We start from the raw sequence: 16,490 nt of genomic DNA, 5'->3' as shown, positions 1-16,490 counted from the left end.
TATATATATATATATATATATATATATATATATATATATATATATATATATATATATATATATATATATATATAGGGAGTAAATTTCAGTTGCTTTAATGTAATAGAAAAATAATACTATTATGATTTTGCTACTGTAATAAATTTAAGTTATTTAGCGTAACAAATATATAGTGTTGTGACGTACTACTAGTGAATAAAATTTAGAGACATTTCAGCAAAGTTAAGAGAAGAGCTAATTACCTGGTTTGAGGAGGCCAAAGATTACTATCATCCCCAGGATTACAACCATGTTTTATACTATCCCTCCATTCCAAAACCTTCTCATCTTTCTCACCTATTGCACTCCAAAACATGAGCACAGATTCATCAGGTCCAGCATTTTCCTTATAATACTTGATTTTTTCTTCAGCTGGTAACTCAAAGAACCTGTGACCAGCTTCCTTCAAATTCTCAACAACTTCAATTGGAATCCCATGATTGATTATTTGGAAGAAACCCCATTTGCTGGCTGCTTCTTGAATTGATTTTGCAACATTTACATCATCCCAATTGGACAGATCAATGGTTGGGATTGATTCTTGATTGTCAATTTGTAATTGGTTTTTGTCTAGTCTTTGCTCTTCTGGCTGAATGCATTGTTTTGGCACATTTTTAAGGCCTGTGTCTACTAGGCCTTTTATTCCATTTGCTTTCTTGATCACAAAATCAAATATGTCAACTCCTTCATATTTTGTACAACTCATTTTTGATATAATTTACTGTGGGAGAGAAGAGATGAGGTGCTACCTCTCTTTTATATTTTCATGGTTGAGGCTGAGGGAGGAGTTGATAAGTGGCGTGTTGGATAGCAATATTTTATTTTGGGTGTGTTTGGTACAAGAAACAAAATAGTTACGCAATCAAATATCAAAATTAATGTTTTTCTTTTATCAAAAGGGAAAAATGGGTTTTCCGCTTTTGTTTTTACTATTTAGAGAGTCAAAAGAGTTTTTGTTTACTGTTATTTTCTCATATGCCTTTTAAATATTTTTGAAACGTTAATTATCGTAATTTATTATATTTTTTATATAATTTAAATATATATATGAAAAATATGAAGATTCTATGTATGGGTTCATACTAAAAATTAGATAGTTTGATCCTTGTACTCCGAACCTCATCCATAAAATGGAATAGAAGAAGTAATATGTTTCAAAAATATTTTTTTTCATACCAAACAAACCCGTTATGTTTTACTCCTAGCGAAAAGGAAATATTTTATATTTAAAAAATTCAAACTTTAATTTTTCATTTTATGTTTAATTGCACGCTCTAATTATTATGTAAATATTAAGACCACGTGTTCTAATAAGGGTACTTTAGGTTGTGTCAGACGTGTTTTCTTTCTTTTTATAATTTCGTATTCAATTAAATTGTGAATATAAAATAAAGCGTTAGATTAGTTGTTTGGAAATTAGTGTGGTGGCTTCCTTTGTTTTTTTGTTGGTAGTTGATGTGGTGGCTTCTTACACGCATGAATTTGTGGTGATATAAGTGGCGGTTTGTTTGAATAGCCTCCACATTTTTCTTGTCAGTTGTCCTGAATGATGAAATCGATGTAACATTTAGGACACATTTGGCCATAGATTTTTTTTTTTCTTTTCAAAAACGTCTTTGTCCATTAAATTTTGTACAAGTTTTTAAATTTTTTTTGAAAATGAGTTTTTCAAAAATTAAAAAGTGATTTTGACTACTTTGTTAGAATTTTCAGAAATTTCTGTTTTCCCACTTACAAAAATTCAATATTTTTTAAAATACATATCTAAAATTAATTTCAAATTCCAAATATTATTTTTCAACCTAACTTCAAATATTACTCCCCCCGTTTCAAGATGAGGTAGTTTGACATAGCACGAAGTTTTAAGGAAAAAAAGAAGACTTTTGAAACTTGTGATCTTAAAAGCTTAAGGGATAAAAGATTTGTGGGTCCATGACATTTGTGTGATTATAAAAGCTTCTCATTAAGGGGTCCTTTGGTATGAGGTATAAGAAGGTATACTGCTGGTATAAAACATTAATACCACCTTAATACTTTGTTTGGTTAGCAAACTTGGTATAAGTTATCCCGGGATTAAAATTAGTACCGGGATAACTTATACCTTGTAGAGGGTGGGGTAATTAGTGCCAGGACAACTTATACCTTCTTCTTAGAAATTATGCAATTATCATTTTTAATACAACATACCAAACAGTGGATAAAAAATAATACCAGGATAAATACTCCCAACATAACTAATCCCAGCATAACATCCCGGCATAAGCCGTATTCAAATTAAATGACCCCTAAGGGTAAAATGGGTAAAATGAAGAGTTTAAAATTAAATTATTTCTAATTATAAAAATGCGTCATTCTTTTTGGAACGGACAAGTTAGAAAAAATGCATCACCTAAATTGAAACAGGAGGAGTACTTTTTTTCAAAAATTATAATTTTTATATTCAAATGCCTACTTATAAAAAAGAAAGGAAAAGAGTACGCTAACAGCAGTAGTAATAATTTGAAAAGACATGCATGCATTTCAATTTACATGTTGCCGTCTTTCTCTCTCTAGGCGCACGTTAGCCAAAGCGGGTGCCAACCATGGGAAGCAGGGAAAGACCAATCGCTCAGGCGGTGGTGTTGACTCAGATTTTGTGGGGAAGGCGGTGAAGCAAACAATGAAAGTAAGTGCACAAGCTACGACGATTAACGAAGGAAATCGGGCAATTTCGAGAGTGAATTCACTAGTACGGGACAGGCAACGACCTAGCACACCAAAGGGCAACGTGGAAATAACAAAAGCGAATTTAGGCAAATGGCTAAAGGTGATGCATGCTAACAGTAGTGGGTGCAGAATCTCCCGGGCTGATGAAGTTGAACAGAGTGAAATTGAGACGAGTAAGAACAATAAAATTAGTGAAACAGAGACTACGAGTGTTAAGGCCTCAATTTGGGAAAATTTTGATCACGAAGATAACTAATGCTGGTTTCAAATTGAAATATGTGGAACGAGATGTCGGAGGGGAAAACAAAATTGGGGGAATTGACTTAGATGATATTAATTCTGAGATTGAGTATTGGGGTAGTGCAGTTATATGTTATGTATTGGGGCTCGACACCATTTGCGGTGCTCAATGGATTTATTCAGAGATTGTGGGGGTAAACTAGGAATCAACAAAATAACGATGCTGAAGAATGGGATAATCCTGGCCCGATTTGACAATGTGGAACGGAGAAATGAGGTTATACAAGGAGGTATCTACCACTTCGATAATAAATCATTTATTGTCAAGGCGTGGGCACCTGAAATGGAATTTTCCAAAGATGAACATTCAGTCCCTACATGGATTCGACTCTCTGTGCTGGATTTTAAATATTGGAGTGCAAAAGGGCTGAGCAAAATTGGGACTTTAGTGGGCAAGCCTCTGATGGTCGACAGGAATACAGAGAGAAAAGTGGGGTTATACTTTGCTAGGTTACTGGTAGAGTTGGATATTGGTGAACAGTTGCCTGATGAGGTTTACTTCAGAAATGAAAAGGGTGTAGTATTCACTCAGAGTTATGTATGATTGAAAGCCTTCCATATGCAATGTGTGCACAAGTATGGTCATACAGAGGAGATATGCAGGAAGAACAAGGAGAATAAGAAGAAACAAGGGGGCATACTAGTAGGGGAAAATGGGCCAGAGAAGACTACACAAATCAAAAGGTGGTGCTTGATCCTATACCACCACAAAGGAAAGATGCAGAAACAGAGAGTAGACAGATGAAAACAAATGTTGGGATACAACAGAAGGAAATAGGGTGGGTCCAACCAACTAAGGTGGGGAAGTTTCTGAGATTTTAGAAGACACTTATGCAAGTTACAAATACCTTTCAAGCTTTAGAGAAAGGGGATACATCGAAGAGTATGAGCAAGCAGAGTTATGAACCAGGTAAAGGTGGAGGCAGTATACTACCTACATCTGGACATGGTTAACATGATAAGTTGGAATGTGAGAGGCCTTATGATCACGCCCAACTATGCTTTATGAAAGACAAAGCGGTCGTTGCAAATATAATCCGGTTTTTCAAGTCCGGAGTCGAATTCTCAGGGAACTAACCTATCTATTACAACTATTCGTGATGCTAATACAAGTTCAACCAATATCCAGATCCAAGATTTTTATCAATAAACAGAGAGATTTATTTAACTAATGTAAAAGGATATTAAAACTACAATATTCTAAATTAAAGATAATTCGATGGTAAAAAGATCTAGGGCATTGATTTCCCCAATTGCTAGCTTAATTCTTAACTCTTTTGCTATAATCTCGCCGTGATACTCTATGAGGATTATAAGCTATGGGTTACCGCAATTATCTCTCGATCAACTACGATAATTTACTAGAGCATTCTCTCGAACTACTCTAGCTGATAATTTATGCAGCTTGGATTTATCCCACTAAAGTTACGTTATTTCTAACCCCACTTTTAAATTCAAGAAATGAATCTCTTCAATTACCCAAAAGTGGTGTTGTTCAACAACGATCTAACCTACTATTCTTTCTCAAGCAACACTAGGCAATTAGACTCGATTAATCAAGGGCCCATTCAATTAATCACCATACAAGCATAGTTGAACAATCATATAATAAACCCGGCTCGATTACAACAAAATTGAGTCAAAGCTTCATCTAGCAATTGGTGCCATCAACCCTAGATTAAATGTTTAGCTACTTATAGTAAAGCAAGATAAAACCATAAAATCATTCATAATTCGCAAATAATGATAGCAAGAAGAAGATTTAAAAACTCTAATGGTGTCTTGATCTTCTCACACTTGTTCTTGCCTCCAATTTAGTCTAAAAACCAGCTTCACCTACTCCCCCAAACTTAAGCTTTTGCTTGTCCTCAAGCAAACAAAATAAGACCCACCCCTTAAGGGAAAATCCAATAAATTTTCAGCTTTCCTAAAACAACCTCAACTAGCATCAATTGGGACTAACAATTGCCCTCGACACACATGAGTCATTAATAATATTTAACCTTTGAAAAACCATGGATCAAGTGCGACACAAGAGCATCAAGAGTTGACTCAATACATCAAAGAACTCTTTTCAATTACTTTGGTCATTGTGGAACCCAAACTCACACATCCTCAACTCTTCCTAAGCAAACCTCACCTTTAGAATAGTGGCACACAAAACGAGGTTAATGGGAATTCACTCATCTCTCTCAAGGAAATGTCACAAGTCCGGCTCTAGGTACCATATGCTTGCCCCTTATGTAAGTATCCACTAATGTAATCTTCATTCAACTTAAGATCATATATGGCTTTTGTGGAGTCATTATGAAGGCTTTTGATTTAGGGTAGGACAAATTTTTGTTTAAGTGAGTTCCATCTTTCCTTAAGCACTTCTTTTGATTCATTTGGCACAATTCACTTGACTCTTTGAGTCATTTAACTTCTTTCTAAGAGGTTAGAGAGACACACTGTCACTCTTTCTTGCACATTTCAAACTTTTTCTCCTTTTTCAACTTTCCACATCTTTCATACTTTGCTTTTCTTTGGATCCCTTTTCATTCTTTTTCACATTGAACTTTCTCTTTGCCCTTTTTTTTTTTGCTTTTCTTTCTTTTTCATTGCCTTTCTTTTTTTTCACTTTTGTGCCTTTTTACCACTTTGTTGCAATCCTCGTCTCTCTCCCCAAACTTATACTTTTGCCATATGCTAAAGGAAAGATTTGGGTGCCAAGAGAGGGTATCTTTTAGAACGGGTATAGGCTTGTATCATGGTTCTTGAAAGAAAGAGGTCTAAGGCTCAAAAGGGTTGACTAGGGATCTTATCATTGGTAGGCTATGGGATTGTTCAATATATCATTTGGATCAAGGAGAGCCTATAATCACGCCTCAAGTCAAAATTCACTTAGGATTTCGCCTCAACAAACATTCAGGGCAAGTTCTAGACCAATGGCTCGGGACTTGGACTCGCAATTCAATTACTCACCACACAAGCTAGGGGATTGCTAAAGACATAGAGTCGGGGGCCCACAACAACCTTAGATACAATTTGAGCACACAATGGTCCCAAAAAACCACTTGATGATTATCGGTCAACACAAGAGTCTCAAGGTCACGACTTTCACCATCCTAAACACAACAATTTGTTTTTGACCATAAGATCAAAGGCAAATGTGCTAGGCCCAAGTGAAGCTTTGCTTGAGGTACCTTTAACTACAAACTACTAAAAACAAAAAGAAAAACGAACTCAAACCCTTAAGAAGGTTGTCACGCCATCTATCATTGGGAAGAGCCACCTGGTTCACACAACATTCCACCTTTGGAAAGAACCGTGGCATTAAGAAAACCAAAGGTTTATTGAAAAACTACGAAAACAAAAAGCTACGAATCACAAATAAGAAGCTAAAAACGAAAAATTTTGCGGAAAACAGAATAAATATATACAAGAGGGAATTTGAATATACAACGGGGGATGAATATATACAGTATGATGTAACTTTATATACAGACCAAAAGTGAAAAGTCAAGAAAGCATAAAAATATCAATATATACAGTCATCCAAAATGTAGGGCTCACCCCCTCAAATAAAAGCTGGCATCGTCCCCAATGCCAACTAGTCTAAATAAGTACCAAAAAGATAGAAAAAGGATATAGAGGGCTCCCTAAGCCGTGTCTGTCTGCATAGGATCATGGGTGGTCCCTGGGTCCTCTGTGTGCTCGGGAACCTCAGACTGGTTCCCGGTGGTCTGCTCCTCAGCTACTGGAACCTGGGCTTGGACCTCGACAGGCTGTGGCATTGGTACATCCTGTGGCTGACTGGAGGAGGTCTCCGGTGGGTCCGCCAACTGGATGATAGCATCATCTGCTCTAGGGATCATCCTCCTCCTCTTCGGAGGCCTCTGGGTCTGCTCCGGGTGTGGATGAGCTGCTGGGACAGGATCATCAAGCAACAGGTCCAAAGGAAGCTGTCTGCCTTCAATCTATCAACATCTGCCCGCAACTCCTTTATGGACTCCTTGGAGGCCCGTGTCTTCGCAGCTTCCTATGCTCCTTAGCAAGCTCCTTGAGAGCCTTGCTATGTGAATCCACTGCCTTTGTGAGCGCAGCCTGAGTGCCGAGGATCTTCTTCTGGTTCTCAAGTATCTCTTTGAGCACATCGTCGATTGACTGAGGTACCTGTGGGGCTGGGGGAGCTGACTGACGAGAGGCAGTTCAAGTTATTACAGCAGAACAAATTGCAGAACAGAGTCACAGTGTTGCAGACAGTTGCAAAAATTGCCCAGTGCGGACCGCACAAAATGGTAGTGCGGCCGCACTGGGACCACCGCGGACCGCAGAGAATCGAGCGCGGTCCGCACCGGTGTGGGTTTCACAAAACATAGCCTCTGAATCTTACCAGTGCGGACCGCACAAAATCAACCGCGGCCGCACTGGGGCACCGCGGACCGCACAAAATTGACCGCGGTCCGCACAGGGTGCCCAATTTTGGCACTAAACTAGGGTTTATCAAATTTTGCAATTAAGTCCAAATGTTTACCTAATTAGGGTCCCTAAATGTTTTCCCAGTCCATTATACTCACTATGTCCACATGAATCATCATTTACACTAACTTAACCTAAAAATCGAACTAATTACGGGAAGAAGAAGAACTATAATCTAAGAAAAATAAAAATAAAATGAAATTATACAATTAAACAAAGAAGAATTGAGTGAAATGTTACCGGATATAGAGATGAAGTGCAACTAATCGATGTCAAGCAAGAATTACGATCAAGATGCAAGGGATGAACAGTAAAGAATAGCTCTGAGGTTCAAATTCGTGAAAAGGGTAAAAGGAGGTCCTTGGGGTCTATTTATAGAGAAACCCCTGGGGCCCATGCTCACCTACCAGTGCGGACCGCACAAAATGGACCGCGGTCCGCACTGGTCTATTATGTTCCATTTCAACTCAGTAACCCACCACAGTCTGCACAAAATAGACCGCGACCACGGTGGTCCACTGCGGACCGCATCAAATCAATCGCGATCGTGGTGGCAAACTTTAGAGAGCAATTTTTGTCACCCTTGACCAGTGCGGACCGCACAAAATGGTAGTGCGGCCGCACTGGAAACTTCAGAGACCTGTGCAATTTTTCAATTATGTCCCGCACTGCATCAACTCAATCCTGTAACATCTCACAACCAGTTAGCCTAAAAATCAACCCTATACTACAAAGAAAATCAAAGAAAACAAAAAGAAAACACATGGGTTGCCTCCCAAGAAGCGCCTGATTTAACGTCGCGGCACGACGCGTGTTACCATCACATCATTTGAAATGAACAACAGCCACCACATGGCTATCATCAAACTTCCCAAGATAATGCTTGACCCGGTGCCCATTCACTCTAAAAACTTCACCACTTTTGTTCTTCAAATCAAGAGCACCAAAGGGGGTCACACAAACAATTTCAAACGGTCCACTCCATTTTGATTTAAGTTTTCCCGGGAACAACCTTAGACGAGAATTGAATAATAGCACCAAATCACCAACTTTGAACTCCTTTCCACGAGCATATTTATCATAAAGGTACTTCATCTTGTCCTTATACAAGGACGAACTAGAGTATGCATGGAACCGGAATTCATCAAGTTCATTGAGTTGTTCAACCCAAAGATTAGCAGCAACATCCCAATCAAGATTCAATTTCTTCAAGGCCCACGTGGCCTTATGCTCCAACTCCACTGGTAGATGACATGCTTTCCCAAACACCAACTGGGGTCTTGTAGCGGTCCGGTAAGCCCATAGAGCATCATCTAACTTTTTAGACCAATCGGTCCTATTGGCATTGACGCTTTTGGACAAAATGCTCTTGATCTCCCTGTTAGACACTTCCACCTGGCCACTTGCTTGAGGATGATAAGGCCTAGACACTTTGTGGTTGACACCATACTTGGAAAGCAAGGCATTAAAAGCTCTATTACAAAAATGCGATCCTCCATCACTAATAATTGCCCAGGTGTACCAAACCTTGCAAAAATACTCTTCTTCAGAAATGGCACTACACTCCTAGCTTCATTGTTGGGCAAGGCCACGGCCTCGACCCATTTTGATACATAATCAACCGTCACAAGAATGTAGGTGTTTCCACACGAGCTTACAAAAGGGCCCATAAAATCGATACCCCATACATCAAAGACATCAACTTCAAGAATGGTGTTTAGATGCATCTCATCTTTCTTGGAAATCCCGCCCGCTCGTTGATATTGATCACATCTTTTTACTAGATCACTTGCATCTTTGAATAAGGTTGGCCAATAAAAATCACAACTCAGAACTTTTGAAGCCGTCCTCGCCCCTCCATGATGGCCACCATAGGGGGAGGAATGACAAGCCTCTAAAATGCTAAATTGCTTCTCCTCAGGTACACACCTCCGGATGAATCCGTCGGTGCAAATCTTGAACAAGTATGGCTCGTCCCAATAGAAGTCCAAACTATCCCGTTTGAGCTTCTTCCTTTGGTTAGAAGAGAGTCACACGGGATGATGCCAGTTACAAGGAAATTAGCAATGTCCGCAAACCGTGGCATATCACACATTGACACAGAAAGTAGTTGCTCATCGGGGAATGTATCATTGATATCCAAGCCATCACACGGCTTTTCTTCCTCCTCCAAGTGGGATAAATGATCCGCTACTTGGTTCTCACTACCTTTCTGGTCCACTATTTCCAAATCAAACTCTTGAAGAAGTAACATCCATCGCATCAACCTTGCCTTGGAATCTTCCTTGGTCATCAAATACCTAAGGGCGGCATGGTCGGCGTGCACTATGACTTTGGCCCCCATAAGATATGGCCGAAATTTTTCCATGGCGAACACAATAGCCAACAATTCCTTCTCCGTCACCGTGTAGTTCTGTTGAGCTTCATTCATAGTCTTGCTTGCATAGTACACGGGATGAAACATTTTGTTCACTCTTTGACCTAACACTGCCCCAACCGCAATGTCACTTGCATCGCACATAAGCTCGAAAGGCAAGCTCTAATTGGGTGCGGTAATGATCGGGGTGGTGGTCAACTTGTGCTTAAGAAGTTCAAAGGCCTCCATGCATTTCTCATCAAACACAAACTTAGCATCTTTCTCTAGCAACTTGCAAAGGGGATTCACAACCTTCGAAAAATCCTTGATGAACCGTCGGTAGAACCTCGCATGCCCAAGGAAACTTCTCACCCCTTTGACAGAAGTGGGGGGAGGAAGTCTTGAAATCACCCCAATCTTGGCTTTGTCTACTTCAATCCCATGCTTAGAAATTTTGTGACCCAACACTATACCCTCTTCAACCATGAAGTGGCATTTTTCCCAATTAAGAACTAGATTGGTGTCTTCACACCGGGCCAACACTCTATCCAAATTACCCAAACATTCTTCAAATGAATAACCAACCACACTAAAATCATCCATAAAGACCTCCAAAATATCTTCCACCATGTCGGTGAAGATAGCCATCATGCATCGTTAGAAGGTCGCCGGAGCGTTGCACAACCCGAACGGCATCCGAGAAAAAGCAAATGTACCATATGGGCAGGTGAATGTGTCTTCTCTTGGTCCTTCGGAGCAATTAGGATTTAATTATAACCCGAATATCCATCCAGAAAGCAATAAAAGGCTCGCCCCGCAAGTCGATCAAGCATTTGGTCAAGGAATGACAAAGGGAAATGATCCTTACGGGTCACTTTATTTAGCTTCTGGTAGTCCATGCATACCCGCCATCCGATAACCGTCCGAGTGGGAATAATTTCATTGTTGTCATTTGTCACCACAATCATCCCACCTTTCTTCGGTACACATTGCACCAGAGAAGTCCATGAGCTATCGGAGATTGGATACACCACACCTGCATCTAGCCACTTGATTACTTCTTTCTTCACCACCTCTTGCATTGCCTCGTTGAGCCTCATTTGATGTTCTAAGGAAGTCTTTGCATCATCCTCCAAAATAATTTTGTGCATGCAAAATGCGGGGCTTATTCCCCGAATATCCGCAAGAGTCCATCCAGTTGCCCTTTTTCGCCTTTGAAGCACCTCCAAAGTGGCCTCAACCTGCATGTTAGTAAGGAAAGAAGAAAGAATAACTGGTAAAGTTGAATTAGAGCCCAAGAATTCATACCTGAGGTGTGGAGGAAGTGGCTTCAACTCCAACACCGGTGGCTCCTCAATTGATGGTTTGGTTGGTGGAGCTTTTCCGATTTTCAAGATCCAAAGACAATTTTCTCGGCTCATAGGAATAAGAGCCCATCCCATGTAGAGCATTGACACACTCCACTCTGCTTGCATCATCATTAACATCAAGATTTAATAGCACGGCCTCAAGGGGATCCTCCACGTTAATCATAGAACTTGTGTCATCCACGATCACAGCTGTGACAATGTCCACAAATGAACACACCTCGGTGCTATTGGGTTGCTTCATGGATTTGCAAACATGGAAGACTACCTTCTCATCCCCCACTCGGAAAGTTAGTTCACCCGCTTCAACATCATCCAATGCCTTCCCCGTTGCAAGGAAAGGTCTCCCTAATATGATCGGGACCTCATAGTCGACCTCACAATCCAAAATTACAATGTCCGCTGGCAGGATAAATTTGTCCACCCGGACAAGCACATCATCAACTATACCCAAAGGTCGCTTCATTGATCTATCTGCCATCTGTAATCTCATGGAAGTTGGCCTTGGTGGCCCAATACCCAGAGTCTTGAAAACTGAGAAGGGCATTAAATTGATGCTCGCCCCAAGATCACATAAAGCTTTGGCAAAGTCTGCACTACCAATAGTGCAGGGGATAGTGAAAGCACCACGATCCTCTAATTTCGGGGCCATTGAATGTACTATGGCACTAACTTGGTGGGTCATCTTGATAGTTTCACAGTCCATTGATCTTTTCTTTGTAACCAGATCTTTCATGAATTTAGCATAACCAGGCATTTGCTCCAAAGCCTCCACCAAAGGCACGTTGATGGATAAGCTCTTCATCATGTCGATGAACTTTTTGAATTGATTCTCACTTTTCTGCTTGGCTAGCCTCTGAGGATAGGGGGAGGTGTCCTAGGCAAAGGTGCCTTAAATTTGGCACAACCGGCTCCGACATGTCAATTACGTGCTCCCTAGACGGGTTCACGGCCTCTTGAGTTTCCACCTCGGTTTCATTAATGTCAATCCTCACTTCATTGTTCACATTGTCATCAACCACATCTTCAACTACCAAAGGAACCGCATCTTCTTGCAACTCAATATCGTCATCAACAACTTGCTTATCTTTCGAGGCATGCACATCACCGCCTCTCCCACTTCTTGTTGTAACCGCCATCGCATGATTGTTCCCACCCTCTGGGTTCACTACCGTGTCACTTGGTAGAGCACCCTTAGGGCGAGTATTCAACGATTGAGAGATTTGGCCTAATTGTACCTCCAAGTTCCGGATAGAGGTATTGTGGGAAGCCAATTGAGCATCGGAATCTTGGTTCTTCTTCATCATTTGTTCGGACATCATTTCTATTCTTCCCATATCATTACCCGAAGAACTAGATCCTTGAGAAGGGAACGGGGGTGGATTGTTCGGTTGTTGGTACATTGGGGGCCTTTGAAAGCCTTGCCCCCGGTTTCCTTGATTTCCGTTATTCCATCCACCTTCATTATTGTTGCCACCCCAATTATAATTATTACCATTCCAATTCCCTTGGTTGCCTTGATTGTTGTTCCCCCAATTACCGCCTTGGTTGTTGTTGTTCCAATTACCACCACCTTGTTGTTGATTGCCCCAATTTCCTTGGGGTCGCCATTGTTGTTGGTTTGAAGAGTTGCCTCTATTGCCTTGATAGTTGTTAACATATTGGACCTCTTCATTTTGCTCATCATAGCCATCATTTTGAAACCCATCACAATCATCACCAAATTGCTCAGAATTCCCTTGGTTTTGTTGCCTTCTTTGCCTCCTCTTGTTGGTAAGCATATTAACACCTTCCATAGCATTCACTTGGCGAGGGTTTTGGACTTGTTGCAATTGTGCCTTAGCCAATTGGTTCATAGTAGTTGTCAACTCCGCTATAGCTTGCCCATGGTCGTGCAATTCCTTATGCAAATGAATAACCGTAGGGTCACCTTGGGGGACATTGGCTCTACTTTGCCATGTGGAGGAGGTATCTGCCATCTCATCAAGAATCTCACAGGCTTCGTCATAAGGCAACTTCATGAAATTACCCCCAGCCAATTGATTGACTATGCATTTATTTGTAGTATTGATGCCCCGATAGAAGGTTTGTTGAATCATCACCTCGGTCATATCGTTGTTTGGACATTCTTTCACCATTGTTCTAAACCGCTCCCAAATCTCATGCAAAGGTTCCGTGGGTTCTTGCTTGAAAGACAATATCTCATCTCGAAGTTCCGCTATATGCCCGGGTGAGAAGAATTTAGCAATAAACTTATCTTCCAACTCATCCCAAGTAGTGATGGAATGGTTGGGGAGTCTCTCTAGCCAATCCAATGCCTTTCCCCGAAGTGAGAACGGGAAAAGTCTCAACCTAAGAGCATCTTCGGACACATTCGTCTGCTTGCTACCCCAACATGTATCCACGAACCCTTTTAGATGTTTGTAGGTTTGATTCGTAGCGCCCATGAAATACCCACGCTGCTCAAGTAAGGTCAACATCACATTAGTTATCTGGAAATTGCCCGCCCAGATTTTGTGTGGGACAATAGCACTTGCATATCCTTGGTTCTGTAATACTGTGGGAGCCACTCTTGGAGGTGGCGGAGGAGGGCTTGGAACGTTCTCATTAGCATTGGCCTGACGGCCTCGTCGTGGTCCGGGAGGTACAAGAGGCACCTCATCCTCTCCAATTTCATCAACCTCCTCCCCCGCAAGCACATTTCCAAGAGGTTCATTAGCATTTAAAGCCATTTGGTACCTGTAGTAATCACACACACAAATTAGTAACAAAGAAGGAAAGAAGAACAACACACAAAACTAACTAAATAGATAGCCAAAACCGTTAGCTCCTCGGTAACGACGCCAAAAAGTGATCGCAGCCAACTCCGCACCACTAAAAAGTAGCGAGAGAGGGTCGCAATAGATTTTACCCGATTTGTGGGTCGGGATCGAATCCACAGAGAGCTAGGATTGGAATCGAGTATCTATTTAGCTTAGGATTGCGTGTATGCTCTTAATTGGTCTTCTATTCATTTTTGGTTTTTCTTTATATTCTACTATGATCAAACTACAAATTATAATTGCAAACTAAATTAGACTAAGAGTAAATTGCTACAAGTTGTATCTAATAGTTTAAAAAGCACTAGGGTAGTGACTTTCACCTAGGTGGCTAATTGACGGGTAATTGCATCTAAGGCACGATTGACATGATTGGGGAAATATGTTATAACCGTTGCTCGATACTACCCACTCTACACCTCTCGGTAGAAAGAGTGGTTTTGCCCAACTGACTCTCTCGAGACCAATTAGGTATGCATATTTTCCCAAGCAACTAGGGTTCAAGTCGGGTAATTACTCTCTTGAGGTTTAACCTTTTAATTGGGACTATCAAATCTCTTGAGTCCATTCCAATTCCTTGTTGAGTCAATTTTGGAGACTTAGGCTCCTTTCTCAAGAAGAGCCTAGGTACACCTCTCGGTAGAAAGAGTGGTTTTGCCCAATTGACTCTCTCGAGACCAATTAGGTATGCATATTTTCCCAAGCAACTAGGGTTCAAGTTGGGTAATTACTCTCTCGAGGTTTAACCCTTTAATTGGGACTATCAAATCTCTTGAGTCCATCCCAATTCCTTGTTGAGTCAATTTTGGAGACTTAGGCTCTCTTTCTCAAGAAGAGCCTAGGTCAACTTAGCACAAACTATTGTTTGCAACCACTAATTCATAAATTAAACCATAAAATTGACCCAAATAACAAACACCCATAATCAATCTAACCTTAAACCACAACACCCATCAATTACCCATACTAGGGTTGAGCCACAACCCTAGCTAATGGGTTTATCTACTCATGCTTGAAGATAAAATCAGAGAAATAGATGAAGAGAAAGACATATTAATTAATTACTAAAATAAATACAAAGTTTCAATGATTAAAACTACGTAAAGATGCCAAAAATGGCTAAGAAATATCGTCTCACAAGCTCAGCTACAGTATTGTAATATCTGATGCCCTAAAAATGGAAAAATGTTCTATTTATACGAAGCTGGAAAAACTGGACAAAATTGCCCCTGCGGAGTTAGTGCGGACCGCACAAAATGGTGTGCGGCCGCACTAGGCTCTTGACTCCGAAAAATCAACTCTCTGAACCCAGACTCCGCGGACCGCACAGAATGGACTGCGGCCGCGGAGGCATCTAGCGCGGTCCGCACAAACACGACCGCGGACCGCACGGGCTTGAACCTTGGCACTTGACATCTCTCTGAAGTTTGCTTTCGCGGACCGCATAAAATGGTAGTGCGGTCGCGGTGTCTTCAGTGCGGTCCGCACTATATCTACTGCGGCCGCACTACTTTGATGCCTTAAAATCCAGGTCTCTGAATCTCCCTAGTGCGGACCGCACAAAGTGTAGTGCGGCCGCACTAGGCCTGTTTGTCTTGTCTTTGGTACTTGTGCAGGTTTCACTCCTTTTAAGCCGATCTTTGACATCTCGTCACTTTGTTGATCAAACCTGCAATCAAGCACAACTTATGAGCCTTTTGGGACTATTTTGTAAGAATTTATAATCAAAGCGTAAGCAAGAAGGAGCATGAAACACGTCAAAATCCCTAGTTATCAACCTCCACTTGGGCGAGTTTGTTGAGTTTATATAGGGTTAGGATAAGTTTCCCACGATTTACACTTTGGCCCTCAAACTTCTTGGTTGTCTCCAGATCCATCGCGGACGCGGCACGACCACGGCATTTTGCAAACATTCTGTTTTTCGCCTTCTTTCACTGCGTTCCAGCCGCTGTCCCACCGCTGTCGCGGTGAGCTGTTGCCCAGTTTTTCTTCACCTTTTCTTGCTCGTTTTCATCCGGGATCTTCTCGATTGGCCTTGTATCTACATATTTGACCCCAAAACACTTTATACTCTCCTCCTAACTCGGGGTAGTTCCTGCAAAGCATAAAAAACCTCAATTAGAGCATTTTGTTATCATTTAGCACTTAAAAACATCAATAAAGTATGGTTAACTTAAGGCATACATAGCATCTACACCATATAATATAGGCTACTATCAACACCCCACACTTAAACCGTTGCTAGTCCTCTAGCAACAAAACCACACTCTATAGACTTAATCATCATTGGGTCACTTCCCTACTCCTTATACCAAGAATAATTCACATGGATAGAATACCTTAGTGTAACCTCCTAACCTCAAGAGTGGACTCTCTTTCTAGCCACGTAATGTCCCTAACCGGCTTTCATACACTCAGTCAAAGGTCCAGACTTACCTTTCC

At 41.0% G+C, this 16,490-nt stretch overlaps 1 protein-coding gene across 1 annotated transcript in view; it reads right to left on the bottom strand.

Moving 5' to 3' along the window:
- Positions 1-865, bottom strand: part of LOC109239160 (feruloyl CoA ortho-hydroxylase 2-like) — a 2,453-nt gene extending 1,588 nt beyond the window's left edge. Inside the window, exon 1 of the mRNA XM_019405683.1 lies at positions 243-865. Coding sequence (XP_019261228.1) covers positions 243-745 — 503 coding nt within the window. The 5' untranslated portion in view covers positions 746-865. The remainder of the gene's footprint in view (positions 1-242) is intronic.
- Positions 866-16,490: the final 15,625 nt, after the last annotated feature.

The sequence above is a fragment of the Nicotiana attenuata genome, unplaced genomic scaffold (genome assembly GCF_001879085.1).
Source record: "Nicotiana attenuata strain UT unplaced genomic scaffold, NIATTr2, whole genome shotgun sequence".
Lineage (NCBI taxonomy): Eukaryota > Viridiplantae > Streptophyta > Magnoliopsida > Solanales > Solanaceae > Nicotiana > Nicotiana attenuata.
Note: the sequence above shows the minus strand (reverse complement) of the source record. Positions and strands in the feature narration are given on the sequence as shown.